This window comes from Hemitrygon akajei, unplaced genomic scaffold, assembly GCF_048418815.1.
Source record: "Hemitrygon akajei unplaced genomic scaffold, sHemAka1.3 Scf000060, whole genome shotgun sequence".
Lineage (NCBI taxonomy): Eukaryota > Metazoa > Chordata > Chondrichthyes > Myliobatiformes > Dasyatidae > Hemitrygon > Hemitrygon akajei.
The window spans coordinates 2335011-2351890 of NW_027331946.1; the positions used below are offsets into that span (position 1 = coordinate 2335011).

A 16880-nucleotide genomic window follows, 5' to 3' on the forward strand; every position below is an offset into this window, starting at 1 on the left:
GGACTTTGAGGCGAAATCTGATTGAGGTTTATAAGATCATGTGAAGTACAGTTAGAGTAGGCAGACAGTATCTCTTTTGAGGGGTTGAAATATCTACTACCAGAGAGCATGCATTCAATGTGAGAGGGGTAGGTTCAAAGGAGAAAGGCAACCTCTGTTTAGTTTAGTTTGCCATCTGATTACTGATCTACTTGGCCACTTTCAGAGAGCTAAACACATTGTGGGCTGAAGATAGAGTCTATTCTATGTTCTATGTCTATGTTCTATGACATTGTTCAGTCTACAATGTTTCAATGTGATTTTCGGTTCATTGTGTTGTTTTACCATACCAAAAGTTCCAGAAGCTTTTTCAGCATTTTGGCCATCTTCTTAAACCCATTCCTCATTTCCGCAACGGATTCTCTCATCACTCCCTGGGACTGGGAGCCTTTCCCCATCACCAGGCTGACGAAGAGCGGGGAATCCTCTGTCGGGGTTCCCTTCCCTGTGAGTTCTGTGATTTCCTGTAGACAATGAATGTGTTGAGTGACAGACTGAGGAAAGAGAATGGAGAAGACAATATCTGCTCAGTGATGGGACGTCCCAGTGACATCGATCATATGAACAGTCACTGGGCAGCCTCTACACTCATTCTGTAAATTACTGGGTTTGGTATTTAGCAGCAAAGCACATGACTGTGGAAATTACATATGAAAATATTGTTCGGGTCACAGAGAAGAAAGCAAAGAAACAGGCCCTTCGGTCTAGTTCACGCCAAAATGTTATTTTCTGCTTTGTTCCAACTGCCTGCATCAAAGCCCTTCGTACACCTCCCATTCTGTACTCATCAGAACTTCACAAATGTTGTAAATCAAATCTGCATCTACCACATATGATGCCAGCTCGTTCCACACTCTCGCCAACCTCTGAGTGAAGAAGCTCACCCCTCAGGTTCCACTAAAATATATCACCTCTCACCCTTAACCTATAACCTGTCGGGGTTCAGAGCAAAGACTGCGTGGAGAGGGAATGCAGGTGGGGAAGGTGCGGGAGGAGGGACACAGCTGCAGCGGGTAAGGGGAGAGCAACTGCAAGATGGAAACAAGGAGGGCCTAGACTTACTATCTGAATAAAACTAATTGCTTGAACTTACTTGCTGCAAAGATGCTAATTATATCCTGTACATTCTCAAAGGAATTATTGATGTAGATGAAAAGCAGCAATGTGTAACCCTGGGGAACACCACTAGACACGGGCCTCGAGTCCAATACACAGATCCCACCATCACTCTCTGGTTCCTACCATCAAGCCAAATGTGCATCGAGTTAGCCAGCTCTCCTGGGTCCCATGTGATCTGACTTTCCACAGAAACTCTCCATGCTGAACCTTATCAAAGGCCTCGCTGATGCCCATATCGGCCACGATCCTGGGACAGAGGTGTCACCGATCAGAGGGCATAGATCTAAGCAGAGGATGAAGAGGTTTAGAGGGATCTGAGGAAGAGACTTTTCACCCAGAGCGTAGCTGAAATCTGGAACACACTGCCCGAGGTGGTGGTGGAGGCAGGTCCCTTCACAGCATTTAAGAAGAGAATGAGCATTGAAACTGCCGAGATACAGTTGGGTATGAACCGAGTGCTGATAAATGGGACCAGTGTAGACAGTGAGTGGATGGTCAGGACAATTGTTGCCGGCCAAATGCCTGTTTCCGTGCTGTGAGATCCACCACTCTGGACATGCCAAATTAACAATAGTGGCAAGCAAGGAATTGATTTCAAATCTCATACCCTTCTCCAACCTGAAATAAACCAGACGACACCCCTTTGTCACCTCTGTGAATAGCTGTTTCTGTCAACGTAAAATACAAATTGGTCACTTCTGCTAAACAACTGGCCATTGATGAAATTCCTGTGTCTTCTTCCACTGATATTCCTTCCTTACAGTAAAAATAACCGTCTCACTGTGACATATGGTGCATTCAGCTCATCGTCAGACCTGACAAACCATGTCTTCCCACAGTTGGTTCCACCTGTTGCTGTGTCCTCTTTCCTCCACCTCCAGGGAAGCTGTATCTCCACACAAACTCCTCACTTGAGATGACTGTCTGTACCCGTGACACAGGAAATCACATCACTGTCACTCTCCTGATACAGTGTCTGACCTGCTCACCTCCGGGTATCCTCCCAGCTCACTCTCCACCTCAACAAGCCTCCTTCCTCAGTCACAATCTGCGAAATCTTCAAAGAACAACTCAAACGATACATTAGACAGCCCGTGTACTCCTTCACTGCTGACCAGTAAAAACTCTCTCTCCTCAGCCCCTTCATTTTTCCCTTTCCCTTTGCAAACTCCAGATATGGCACTAGATCTGAATCTACTATAAGGGCATTTATATCTCACAGGAGGCTGTACAAGCTCCTGTCGTTCTCTAATGCAGACGTCACTGTCACCCCTTCCCCGTTCCCAATCCGCTCTCGCAGCCCATGACGGTGACAGATATCCCAGACTCTGGGGCTTTGTAACAAACACAGTATAAACAGCAAAATTAGACAATAATTATTATGAATGGAGCATTTTTGCTTTCTGAAGGGATTGGCGAGCTGTCTGATCCAATGGATCAGATCCTCCCTTATTTACAACTTAATTTGTCCCGTGTCCATCCTTCCCGGGTCACGGAACGTCCAACCATCCAACTTTCTCCCAATAACATCGCCACCACCACGCCTACGGCTCCACATCTCTCCCATCACTAACTCCACACCCGCACGTCCACCCATAAACTCTCCCCGCACACACAGACAGATCAACTTCACCCTAAACCTGCTCCCTGCTTTGAGAACCACAACTAACTGATCCCACAGACCGTGCTCGGACTCAAAGCTCCAACGGGGGCAACCGGCCCCCGATTTCCACAGACCAGATCAGGCCTGCCGCCCGAACAGGAGAAGAACCAGCAAGCACTGGGATCGGCATTGCGCCTGCAGCAGCCGAAGGTTCCCACAGCGCCCCTGCGCGTCGCCGGAGGTTACTACAGCGCCAGCAGCGGTCGGAGACCGACAACGCGGACGATTCAGCTGCCCGTCCGTTCACTGGGAGACGCCCGATATCCACATCAACACCATCCAATCGACTCTGGGCGAACTATGATGACTAACAAACATAATTCCTCTCAGCCCTCAGCTTTCTGAATGATTCTCTGTCTTTTAGAGGACAGAGTAACTATGGTCTACATTGTTAGAGTGTTTAGTTTCCCAGGAGACAAAGATTTCAGGGACGAGAGGTATTCTGTTGCCAAATACGCTATGTGTCTAGCCCGCTGACAATTCTCGTTTAAATTAGTGAAACCGCTGTTTACCAAAATACGAGATCGTAAAATGACGGAAGCCACCCCATGCCACGTCATCCCGAGAAAGACTCCCCACAAGATTTGGGGTTTTGTGACCAAACTCGAGACAAACCACATGCTGCCCACTCCACCAGTCACACGACAGCGATGAGCACGTGACATGGGACTTTACGTCACACAACACTGAATTCAATACTGAAACCGTGATTAATGTTGTTGTCCCACTGAAATCATAAGAAACGTCCAACCCCCAACCCCGTTTTTTAAAACATTTTTTCCATTTCCCTCCGAAGGAAGTTGTCTGCGTCTCCTGTGACCGGAGTCTGATGTACGGCTGACAGGGAGGAGGAGACGTTCGGCCCGTCGGCCTGATGCTGGCTCCCCGGAGAAGGAGAGATCACGGCAGAAGAAGGAGGGAGGGTTAGGGGGATTTTATTGACAGGATGAAGGTGGTGTGAGAGGGGGCGGACAGGATATTTCTCCCGGTGAACACAGGAGGGTCTCGTCTGTGGAAATGTCTGAGCCCACGGTGTTCGCGAGCAGAAAGATTCACCACACTGGGGTCAAACACCGGCAGACTGTCGACCTGCAGGAAAAGTCTAGATAGCAGTGATGTTGGAGGTCAAGGATGGAACGACCCGGGGTCTTGTTGAATGAAAGGTTGGTCTATAGGAACCGAGTGGCCTGTTGCCTGTTGTCTGTGTTTTTATAGAGAAGGTATGAACAGAGCCTTCTTGGGCCTGCAGAATGTCCCAGTGACTGTTGGAGCCCATTTGTTCCTAAACTGTGTTAACAATTTGTCTGAGGGACCAAGTACAACATTTCCCATTGTGTTATTCACACAATATGTGTATTTTTATATTGATCATGAGGTCATGCTTTCTACCCTCAAATCATGCTTTTTAACCTCTTTTGTAACTCCCTATACATTTACTCTGCTGATTCATCACCTAAATACGTTAAACTTGTTAACACATTTTTTTTTGCTATTAGGAATGATTTGCATACAGGCTATAATTATAGAAAACAACAAAATTCATTGTAATTCCTTTCCATAATGAAGTATCCCCAGAAATGGATGTTCAATATTTCCAGTTTTTTTGCTCTATTGAAAGATGAATACAAATAAATACTATGAATAGAGTAAGTAACAGTTGAAACTAGAAAGAAATATTTTTATTAAAGTGTGCAGATACCTTGAACAGGTAAAAACATTATGAAATCTGGAAAAGGATTTGCTTTTGGCAATGTTTCTAATACATGGATCTACTGTTAATCTGGATAGAACTTGCATTGTCTACTATGATCTGGATTAAGTATTTTAATCCTCTTTTTGTTGACGGCTGCTGACAGCACAAAGGTAAAAGGCCATACACTAGTTGGCAATGAGCTAGTATATCTATATTGATGGATTAATATTGCAGCATAATGTTTGCAAATTCAAACAGTGCAAATACCAAAGTTATTGTCTCTGTTCCCAGTACACAGTCTATCCATTTGATGTGTATTTATACATTGTTAATGACATAAATATCATATTTATATATTGTTAATGACATAATACTTGTATTTCTATATTGTTAATGACATAATACTTGTATTTCTATATTGTTACTGACAGACAATCGTATAATTTGTGTTCTGTTTGTTAGCTGAATGAACCTGCCTGTGATGCTGCCACAAGTCAGTGTTTCTCTGTACTTGTACCTTCCAGCACTTGTGCACTTGGCAATAAATTCAAAAGTACCAGAGAAAACTCAGTGAGATTTGAGTAGCGATGTTCAACTTGGCAGCTGGGTAGGTCAACTGTAAAGAGATAGTACACTGTTAATCAGTGTTCATTAGCAGAGGGATCTTGGATTCCAAGTTCACAGTTCCCTGAAAGGCAACTGATTGGGTGGGAAGGAACGCAACTGGAATGCTTGCCTTCATTAGTCAAGGCATTGAGTTGAAACGTCAGGAAGTTCTGTTGCAGCTTTATAAAACACAAATTCGGCCACAATTGGATTATTTCATGCATTTCTAGTCGCCTCATTCTAGGAAGGATGTCAAGGCTTAAGATAGGGTGCAGATGAAGTTGACCAGGATATTGCCTGGATACCGGGGCATGAGTTATAACGAGAGGTTGGACAAACTTGGGTTCTTTTCTCTGGAGCCCTGCAGGCCGGTGTGAGTCTTCCAGAAGGATTGTAGGATTACGAGAGTACAGAGACAATATCGTTTCCTAGATTTGAAATTTAATGTGAGATAGGGGTTATTTTAGAAGAGATGTGAGATGTGAGAGGCAAGTTCTTTTACACAGAGAGTGGTGGGTAGCTGAGATGTGCTGACGGGTATTCGCAGATGCAGATACATTAGTGGCCTTTAAGAGACATTTACATAGGCATATTGATGTGAGGAAAATGGAAGGATATGGACGCTGTGTAGGCAAAAAGGATTAGTTTAATTGGATGTGTGATTACCAACCTTCCGGAAAGCAACACACACACAGCGTGTTGGAGAAACCCAGCAGGTCAGGCGGCATCTCTGGGCAAAAGTCAACCGTTGACGTTTCAGGCCGAGGCCATTCTTCAGGACTGTAATGGAAGGAGAGAAGGCAGAATTTTAAAGAAAGGTGGGGGAGTGGAGGAAGTAGTACAAGGTCGCAGGCGATTGGTGAAGTAAAGATCTGTAAAGCCGATTGGTGAAAGAGATTAAGGGCTGAGGGAGGGCCAACCTTATATGAGAGGGTAAAAACCATGGATAAAAACGAGGGGGGAGGAGCACCAGAGGGAAGTTATGGACAGATAATGGGGAATGGTAAGGGAGTGGGTGGGCAGTTACCGGAAATTCGAGAAATCGATGTTTATGGCGACGGCTTGAAGGCTACCCAAAGGAATACAAGGTGTTGCTCCTCGAACCTGAGTGTGCCCTTATCACTACAGTAGAGGAGGCCAGGGACTGACATGTCGGAATTTTAACGGGAAGTGGAATTAAAGCGGGTGTCTACAGGGAGATCCCTCTTTTTCGGGTGAAGCATTCTCCAGTCTACATCGGGGTTCACTGATATACAGGAGGCCACACCGGGAACCCCGGATACAGTAGATGACCCCAAAAAGAGAAATACTGATATCTCCTTCCAGTGATCAAAATTTCCACCTCTCCCCTTTTCCCTATTCCACACTCTGGTCTATTACTTCTTCTCACCTCTTATTACTTCCCCCTGAGCCCCCGCCTCCGTCACTTTCTCTTATTGTCCATTCTCCTCTCCTATAAGATTCTTTCTTCTCCAGCAGCTTCCCACCTACCTGACTTCCCTTATCCCCTTCCAGAAAGCCTCTATGCGCTCCCACTACCTTTTAATTTAGGCATCTCCACTCTTCCGTCGCAGTCCTGAAGAAGGGGCTCGGTCTGAAATGTCGTCTGCCGACTCTTTTCTGCTGACGGTACCCGACCTACCGAGTTCCTCAAGAATTTTGAAAGTTTACATTCCATAGAGGAATAACAAAGAGGTGAGAGGGAATGCAATGAAGATTCACCAGACTGATCTCTGGAGTGGTCGGGTCATCATGCGAAGAAATATCAAGCGCGATAAGCCTTTAATTTAGAGGCCCGAGGACGAAGAAGAGAACACATTGAAATGCACAACATCAATAGCGGTTGAACCAATGAAAAATGGTGTGTATTGTTCGGAATTGAGATGAGGGGAAATGTCTCCACTCCGTGGGTGGTGAAAGTCTGTAAATCCCCACCACAGAAAGCAGTAAAGATTCATGATCATCCTCACAGAAAACAGATCTTGGCGGAATGTGTGGAGACTGAAGGGATCGAGGAAATGAGGATCGGGCAGAAACATGTGGCTGAGATGGGAGCGCAGCCGCCATCTTGTTGATCGTTCGATGGGCTGAATGGCCACCTCCTGCAGTTTCTCTCTTGGCGATGTTACATTTTTACTCTCCAGTGAGGCCGGGGGAATGCGAATAGAAGTTAGTGTTTCTAAACATAGAACTGATTTGAATAGAACCTGCACATTTCCGGTCTGGGTGTAAACTGTATGGCGGTCTGGTATGGGGGCCAAACCCATAAATCGTTGACCCAAGGGAGCAGAAAGCGGAAAGATATGGAGGAATAATTTTAAAAACTAGCTGGTGTAAATATGAAATAATGTGGAGAATGTGGCAGGTAGGTCATGCAGCGTGTGAGGGGCGAAGAGCAGAGTCACCAGTTTAGGAGGGAAACCTTCGGCCCGTCACTTCCTGCCGCTCAATTTTCCCATTTTAGCGCAGATCTGCAACATCTGCGGGTTTGTTTCTCGTGGTTGTGCATTTTAATCTTTCTTCCGTTCTGTCAAGGCAATGAGATCCAATCTGTCACGCCCTCTCATTGTGTGTGGGTATTTTTTGACTCATTTCACTGCTACGAGCATTTAATGTTTCCCGATGTACGACCGTATTTATGGGAGAATTAAGCCTTTCCATTGATCTGTGTGTCTCGAAAATGTGTACACTTCAGTTAAGCCTCTAGAGGATTCAAATCTGGAAACAAGTTTGTCTAATATTTCCACCAAATTAAAATGGGGAATATAATTATTATTGTTATTATGTTAACATTTTTGAACAATTCTATGCTCCATGGTCTATAATCTATGCTCTCCTGTCCAACCTCTTTGCTCTGCCTCCAAAAGCCCCTCCCCGGCTCTGAAGACGCGCGGCTCAAATTGCGCATGCTCATTCTTGGTTTACTTTCCGTTCTGTGTTGAAGCGGATCGTCGCGGGGAGACGGGGGAAGGATCGCTGTCTGCGAGGCAAATACATCAAGTTCCCATCGGTGAGTTCTTGAGGCCCTTCCGAGCGGGCATGTTTGAGTCCCGTTAACTCACCTAAATCGGCGGGTCGGTCCGGGTTGCTGGAGAGAAACTGCCGGGGTCGATCCGGGTTGTAGGTCCTTCACAGCGAACCGCCTGAGATGAGCCGCCGCTCAGTCCCTGTTGCTTTAGTCCGAGGAACGGGTAATGTGGTGATGCCGGGACTGCACTCATCCGTTGAGTTGTACCTGGGGAAATTCGGCCGGTTGTGTTTTTGCAGCCGGAGGTTAAACGGAGTAATCGCGCTTGCGGGACACTGCTCCATGTGTATGAGTAGTTTTATCTCACGTCAGTTCAGACATGGCAGATTTGTGACGTCCCCTCTTTTTGTGTGGGCAATTATTTTTTGTTTCTTGACTCCATTCCACTGTTACGACCCGCCGAAGCGCAGCGAATGTTTTTGGGTACATAACCCTATTAATGCGAGAATTAAGCCTTTTCCATTTGCCTGTTCCTCAAAAATTTGTACACTTTGGTGAAATCGCCCGCCCGAAGTTCCGGAGCTGTAACTCAGACTGTCTAATATTTCCACACAATTAAAATGGGGAATAGTTTATTATTGCCAAGTACCACCGTACAATGAAAATCTTGTCGTGCATACCATCCACACAGATCAATACGTCACAACAGCACGAGGGGCGAGAGAGAAGGAGTCAATTTCCGAAAACCTAGCACATTTATTTTTTCAACATAGTCCTCTCTTACATTTACACTTAGTCCAGCGGTTGTGGAGCATACGGATCTTGGACCTCCAGAAAGTATCCACAGCATGGGGTGATTGATGCGTTCGTGTCCTAAGGTAGAAGGAGATGAGTTATACAGCTCTCGTTACGTGCACATGCAGTTCAACTTTTGGAGTGATTATGCAGAAAGTTTGAAATTAATAAGTTATCTCCACCTACCTTAGGCCACGAACTCATCAATCACCCCTGGTATATTAGGTAAAGCATTAACAGAGTGTAATAAAGCTTTATGGTCGCAGAGACAGTGTACTGCAGGTAGACATATGATGCAATGTCACATGGAGTTACATTGTGAGGTCAGGAGTCCATCTTATCATGCTGAGGGTCTCGGCCCGAAACGTCGCTGTACTTCTCCCTATAGATGCTGCCTGGCCTTCTGCGTTCCACCAGCCTTTTGTGTGTGTTGCTTGAAGTTCCAACATCTGCAGATTTTCTCATGCTAAAGAATATTCAGTTTGCTTATAACAGCAGGATGGAAGCAATCCTTGAGCCCGGTGGGATGTTTTCGGTTTTGTTTTATCTTCGATCGGATGGGAGGTTGAGAATTGAGAATGTCTAGGGTTCTGGGACTCAACGATTATGTTTCCTGATTTGCTGAGGCAGCGGGAGGTATACAGACAGTCCATGGAGGGGAGGATGGTTTCTATGATGTGCTCAGCGGTGTCCACAGTTCTCTGCTATTCCCTGCAGTCAAAGGAAGAACAATAGCCGTAGGAAGCTGTGAAGTATCGGGATGGGATGCTTTCTATGGTGCGTTCAGGGGCAAAGGGTATATGCGAAATTTCTTATTGTTTGTTATAGCTTTGAAGTTTTAGGATCATATACATGTAGTAGTATGTACTATTAATTCAGTATCTGTGTAATGCTGTAGGACCATCAATGATTGTTCTCGATCCCTTCTCCCGCCTGGTTCTACCTGATCATTCCGTGCCATCTTGTTCAAACTCCTTCCAGCCTGCATCTCACCACGTCAAGGATACACATGTCAAACATCTTTCTTCTAACCTTTGTCTGATTCTGAAGTATTGTACAGCACTTCTACCTCACTGAGTTTTCAGGAACTGTGTTTTTTGTTCGGTTAATTGATGTTTAATTGAATACAGCACGAGGCAATGTAAAGGCAGCCATTAAGCCATTACATTTCAGTTTCACCGTTACAAAATGGCTGCAGTGCTAATTTTTTGTCACAATGAAACTCAGAACATATTATATTGAGTTTGTTATTTCCTTTCTTAATTGTTTGCGGTGAGCCACTTCCTCCGTTTCCAAGGTAACAGCCATTCGGAGCTGCAAGAAGTGTTGCACATTTTTATCGCTCTGTGGTAGAGAGAGTGTTAGCAGGAGCAACTGTAACGGAGTGATAGTTGGAGGAAAGGATGCTGTAAATATTGGCTGTATGGAATGTATTACACAAGAGTAGGAATGATCTGAAAACTAACAGACTGGCAGGGGTGGCATTACACAAATTTGTTGACCAGTTTTGGGCGCCCCCAACATTTTGCAGTCAAATAATATCTGCGCAGTAAAAGAGTGAGAGAGAGAGAGAGAGAGAGAGAGAGAGAGAGAGAGAGAGAGAGAGAGAGAGAGAGAGAGAGAGAGAGAGAGAGAGAGAGAGAGAGAGAGAGAGAGAGAGAGAGAGAGAGAGAGAGGTATGTACTTTTGCAGGAACTCTGAAGTAAGATGGCTGGAGGATCAATAGGTTCAGTTCTCCTTAGTTTGTGAATTGGAAATGCCAGGAACACCACAGCAAATTGTTGTTGGCAATGCGTCAGTGGGCAGTCTTTGTGTAGGTTATAATATTGGGCTGGAGTCTCTGAGAATATGGGTAGGGCAGTATATTGTTATTTCTACAGCTGGGATTGAAATTCCCACAGTGTGCAGTGATTCTGAAGATCGGGACGATTGGACTTTGGCTGTGGGGAAAATCATTGACCGGACCAGCCAGTGAGATGTTATGTTTGTCAAACAATTTGTAGATTTTCAAATACGTAAGTATTTTGACCGAACCCGATGACAGTAAGCGGAGGGTGATGATTGAAGATGGATTTAGCAAATAGAGGCCAGTGACGAGTGTGATGGGTGTGTCAGTAATGACAGTGGGAGGAAAGGATGCTGTGAGCATTAACTATATGGAACGTATTACACCAGGGTCAGAATGGACTGAGGACCCAAGAAATTGGTTGGGATGGGGTGGCAATTACAGTTTAGGGTGGGAATCAGTTACTATTTGTGCATTAAAATGAAGAGGGAGAAAATACTACAGTTGCAGGAAATTTAAAGTCAGGAGGAGAAAATACTGGAAACGCTCAGCAGATCGGCAGCATCTTGGACAATCTCAGTTCTGGAACTGGGTCTTCCACCATTTCTCCTTTCAGAGACGTAGTCTGATGTACTGAGTTCCCGGCACTTTCTACTTTATAATTTTACATTTTGTTCCTGCTACACTGCGGAAAACATGACAGCCAGCTCTGCTGGCAAGATCCCACACAGCAGGAAGGTTGTGATCAAATGTGCTCGGTTTTGCTGCTGGGGTCAGGCTGAAGTGTATCCGCATCCCTTATACAGACCGGGGAACCAGTCTGAGCACCGGCCCCGGCAGAGGGTCATTAGCTTCCAATTCCACCTTAGTCTGTGAATCGGAAATGGCAGGAACACCACGGCAAATTGCCGGCACCAAAGCGTCTTTGTATGAATGGTGATATTGGGCCGGTGACTCTGAGGATATGGAACTGGCAGTATACGGGCTTCAGTCCAGGTTAATAATTCGACAACTGGGATCGAAATTTTTACAGTCTGCAGTGAAGCTGAAATCCTGGGCGGTTGGGCATTGGTTATGGGGAAATCGCCATCTACACTGTCCAATAGGACATCACATCTGTCGAGTATTTTAGAGGTTATTTAAGAGTTAACTAGGGAGTTGGGTGAAGTTGGGCAGTGATGTTGTTCATCTGAACCTTGGTAAAGTCTGTATCAATATCCCGCATAGCAACTGATCTGGATGGTTCTGTCACGTGGGATTCACGGGGACCTGGCGAGGTGGATTCACACCGGGTTCGAGAACAAGAAGCAGAGGGAGATGATTGAAGATGGTTTTAGCGAATGGAAGCCTGTGGCGAGTGGGATGTGTGTGTCACTGTCGAGACCTCTATAATTAATTATTCATGCCATTGATTTGTATATGAATGTACAAGGCACAATCAGCAAGTTTGAATTGAATTAAACTGAATTGATTCTTACGTCCTCTTTACAATACGTCTCGGTCTAAAGGTGCAATGTGCAGTCAAAGTAATTTATAATAATTCAAGATAAATTAAACTGTCTACATAATATGGATTACCACAAATTAACGTGAGTTAATTCATCTGAAGTCCTGGTGGAAGAAGCTGTTCCGGAATCTGTTGGTCCTGGCTTTTATGCTACGGTACCGTTTCTCGGATGGTAGCAGCGGGAATAGATTGTGGCTGGGGTTACTCTGGTCCCCAATGATCCTTCGGACCTTTTTTACACACCTCTCCTTGTAAATGTCCTGAATCATGGGAAGTTCACAACTACAGATGCGCTGGGCTGTCCGCACCACACTCTGCAGAGACCTGTGATTAAGGGAGGTACATTTCCCATACCAGGCAGTGATGCAGCCAGTCAGGATGCTCTCAATTATGCCCCATAAAAAGTACTGAGGATTTGGAGGCCAATACCGAACTTGCTCAAACGTCTGAGGTGAAAGAGGTGTTGTTGTGCTTTTTCACCGCACAGCTGGTGCGTACAGACCACGTGAGATCCTCGGTGATGTGGATGCGGAGGAACTTGAAGCTGTTCACCCTCTCAGCCCCAGATCCATTGATGTCAATAGAGGTTAGCCTGTCTCCATTCCTCCTGTAATTCACAACCAGCTCCTTTGTTTTTGCGACATTGAGAGTAAGGTTGTTACTTTGCCATGAATGAGTCAGAGAGATGACCTCTTCCCTGTAGGCCAACTCGTTATTGCTTGATAGGAGGCCAATCTATGTAGTGTCGTCGACAAATTTAATTAGCAGGTTAGAGCTCTGGGTGACGACACAGTCATGGGTATACAGGGAGACTAATTTCGGGAGACTGGTTGATAAGGCAACGGGTGACACTGAATTTGAAAGACATTTCGGTCAGTTTTGGAGATGGGCTGAGGAATGGCAAATGGTTTTCAACTTGGGCAAGTGAGAGATTGTGCATGTTGGACAGTCAAACTGGGTGGAACTGGTATAGTGAATGGGAGAGCATCGGGTGCTGTGGAACAGAGCGACCTGCGTGTACAACAGCACAGTTCACTGAAAGTGGTTGTGCAGGTATTGAGGGTGAAAAATAAGGCTTTAATCATGCTGACCTTCATCAGTTAGGGAATTGAGTTCTCGATTATGGGCATTATATTGTAGTCATATAATTTTGTGGTGCGGATACACGAAGTGTTATGTACATTTGTGTTCTCCGTACTGTAGGAAAGATATTATCAGTCTGGAGAGTGTGCAGACGAGATTGCTGAAGATGCTGCCTGGACTAGAGTGCCGGCTCATGGGAAGAGGTTGGCCAAGCTGGATCTTAATTCCAGAGGAGAATGGAGCTGACACTGTAGGAGTTTATAAAATCAAGAGGGAGTACAGATAATGTGGTTGATCATTGTATTTTTCCCAGGGTTCAAGATTCAAGATTGTGTAATGTCATTCCAGTATAGGAGAACAAAATAATTGTTACTCTGTGTCCGAAGCAGGACAGAAAAAAAAAACAACAAAATGATAGGGACCACAATAATAAACAAAACACAGTACATGCATTATGATTGCTTAAAAACATTGATTCTATGTCCATAAAGTGACGTTAGGCACAGGAGAGAGTGGACATATGGAAACTGATATTGATTGTCTGCCCATTAAATTACTTTAGGCACAGGAGTGTCTAGAACTGTCAGGAAATTTTAAACCAGTAATGGGTGGGGTGTGGAGCGTGGGTTAGTGAGTAGACGTGTTGATCAGGCTTACTGCATGGGGTAAATAATTGTTTTAAACCTGATTGTCCTGGCGTAGGTGTTACAGATCCAGAATTCACTTAAGGTAGCACCAGAGTCAAGAGAGTTTCGGGCATATTGACCTTTATAACGCAGGCTATTAAGAAGAGGGGTTGGGATATTAATGCTAAAGTTGTAATTCACCGTGATTCCAAAACATGTAGGATTGCGTGCAGTTCTGATCAGCTACTTGGAGGACAGATATGGATAAGCGTGAAAGAGTGCAGGGAAAATTACCCGGACATTGCTGGTATTTCAGGAAATAATTATAGTGATGGGTTGAACAGGTTAGAACTTGATTGCCTGGAATAGAGGAGAATGAGGGGATATTCTAGCAGGCCTCCAATTTTACTATGCCATTGACCCCTACAATTAAAGGAAGAGTCCACAGACCCCAGGTTGGGACACCCTGCTAAAGATGTAGAAATCTATGATGGTATAAATAGGGTAAATGCAGCTAGGCATTTTCCCCTCAGCTTGGATAGGGTCATGGATTTAGGGCAAAACGTGACACATTTAATGGGTATCTGATGGGGAACTACTTCACTCAGAGGGTGGTGTGAAGGCGGAACCAGCTCCCAGCAGAAGTGAGAGATGCAGGTTCACTTTTAGCATTTGAGAGATGTTTGGGTAGGTAAATAGATGAGGGAGGTATAGAGGACTGTGGTCTGTGTGCAGGGGGATGGGACCACACCGAACATGGCACGGTCTGGATGGGCTAACAGTCCTGTGGCTGTGCTCTAACGGCTCTGTGAATCTAAATTGAAATTTCTACACATAATCGATATTTGTCGCATCCAACAATGTGTTTTTATTTTGGACCAGCGTCTGCACTGCTGAGATCTCTGTAGAGCTGAAACAACTATGAGATTTACTGAATATACCTCGAAAGGCTAATAACAACCGCTGGAATTTTAGTATCACCATTACAAAATGGCTGAATGTTCAGTTTATCTTTGTCACAATGAAGCCGAGAACGTGTCACACTGAGTTTGTTATTTCCCCGCTCGGTTATCTTTGCGAGCCACTTCCTCCGTCACCAGGGCAACAGCTCACCAGAGCTGCAGAGAGTGTTGAACATGTTTATCGCTCTCTGGTTGCTGACTCTCAGCGGAGAGAGAGTGGCCTCAGATACGAGGATACTTTGAGCATTTACTGTCCGGCATGGATTGACGAAGATTGTAGGGATTGAATTTATGCAATTCTGTTTTGGGTGTCAAACTTCTAGCAGTCAGTCAATCGTTTCTGCAGCGAAAGAACAAAAACAAATCTCCTGTACTGAGCTTCAGTGCTATCTTTTCAATTTTATGTTGAAAACATTTTGTTCCTTTTACACGACGGGTAAAGTGGCTGCTAATTGACCTAGGCTACACCACACTCAACAATAAATTAATGTACCGCTGTGTTCAATATAACTGTGGGGACAAGTTGAAATATATCAGCACCCTCTTTGTGACCCAAATGCCCATGTTTCCCGGCTGATCCCTGTCTAGACAAAGGATCATCAGGCTCCAGTTCTGTCACGGGTTGGTAGAGGAGTGTAAATTTTTGAGCTGGGATTAGCTGAGAAACTGCCACATATTGCCAGCAACAAAGAGCCCTGAGAGAGTTGTGCCTGAGATGCAATCTTAAGATGGGAGCTCCAGAAATATGGAACTGTCAGTGTTTGGGCTTCGGTCTACGTTGGTGCTTTTACAGATGCGGCTGGATGTTCCTCCTTCCGCAATGAAGCAGACGTCTCCGGGGGCTGTATATTGGTAGCGTGAATCTCTCAGTGTGAGATCCGGGAACACCCAGTGTGAGATGTGGAAAAGATGTGCGAGGCTCCCGGTGTAGGCTGTGCCCCTCTGACGTTGGATCCTGGGATATCTCACATGTTTTGACCCAGATAAAATGAACCGGGGATCAAGGTGTCCGGGTTTATGAGATGTTGAGCGAGTATTCCAGTTCTGTGCTCAGATGTTTGGTTCTGAAGTTCCTTGGAAGCAAAGCAGAGAATGAGTTCCCATTCCATCCCTCACAGAGAGAGGCTGTGATTAAATACGCTGTTGTGTGTTTGCACCAATAGAAATAGACTGGGGTTTCAGAATTCAATTCACATTTGGAAATTCCCCCTCACTGTCACCTGTCTATCTGCCAGTGGGAGTCAAAGAGAAACTCAAGATGCTGAAGATAGACCAGAATATGGAACAGTACATCACAGGAACAGGCCCTTCAGCCACAATGGTGTGCCAAACCAGCTGAAAAGTAAATCAACCCCCCCCCTCAAAAAACAACGAATGACTCCTTCCTACAAAATGTCCATTTGCGCTCAATCTTCCTCACACCCATGTGCCGACCTAAACGTCACTTAAAAGCCTCCAGTGTATTTGCTTCCACCGCCATAACAGACAGCAGATTCCAGGCATCCACACCTCTCTGAGTGAAACAAGTTACCCTCACATTTCCATTGCATTTACTCGCTCACACCTTCATTGCATGGCCTCTGGTATTAGACATTTCCAAACAGAGAGAAGATACTCCCTGTCTACTCTGCCAATATTTTTCATTCTCTTATGAACCTCTATCTGATCTTCCCTCAGTCCTCACCGCTCCATGGGGAACAACCCAAGATTTTCCACTAAAAAGCTGGGAGATGTTTGAATCCATTCTGACGAAAGGTCAGGAAACCGAATCGCGAACATTTTTCCTCTCCCCACAGCTGTTCCTTACCTGCAGAGCGTTTCTAGTGATTCCAGTTTCTCTTTATTGCATTCACCCTGGAAAATGTTAAATCTCCTGCGAATGGACCAGTGTACCAGCGCTCGTTTTGTGAGAGTTGATAGAAGAGTAAAGAAACCAAAGCTTTTCCAAATACATTATCCTGGTACTAATTGTCCCATTTTCCCCGGAAATGTATTCAGTACATTTGTTGTTAACAAGATTCACAAAATAAACT

The 16880-nt window shown here is 45.1% G+C and overlaps 1 protein-coding gene across 1 annotated transcript in view; it reads left to right on the top strand.

Moving 5' to 3' along the window:
• The window catches only part of LOC140721708 (NACHT, LRR and PYD domains-containing protein 3-like), a 73820-nt gene that overhangs the window by 34453 nt on the left and 22487 nt on the right, over nucleotides 1-16880 (top strand). Inside the window, exons 5-7 of the mRNA XM_073036494.1 lie at nucleotides 2840-3058; nucleotides 8065-8130; nucleotides 13380-13462. Coding sequence (XP_072892595.1) covers nucleotides 2840-3058; nucleotides 8065-8130; nucleotides 13380-13462 — 368 coding nt within the window. The remainder of the gene's footprint in view (nucleotides 1-2839; nucleotides 3059-8064; nucleotides 8131-13379; nucleotides 13463-16880) is intronic.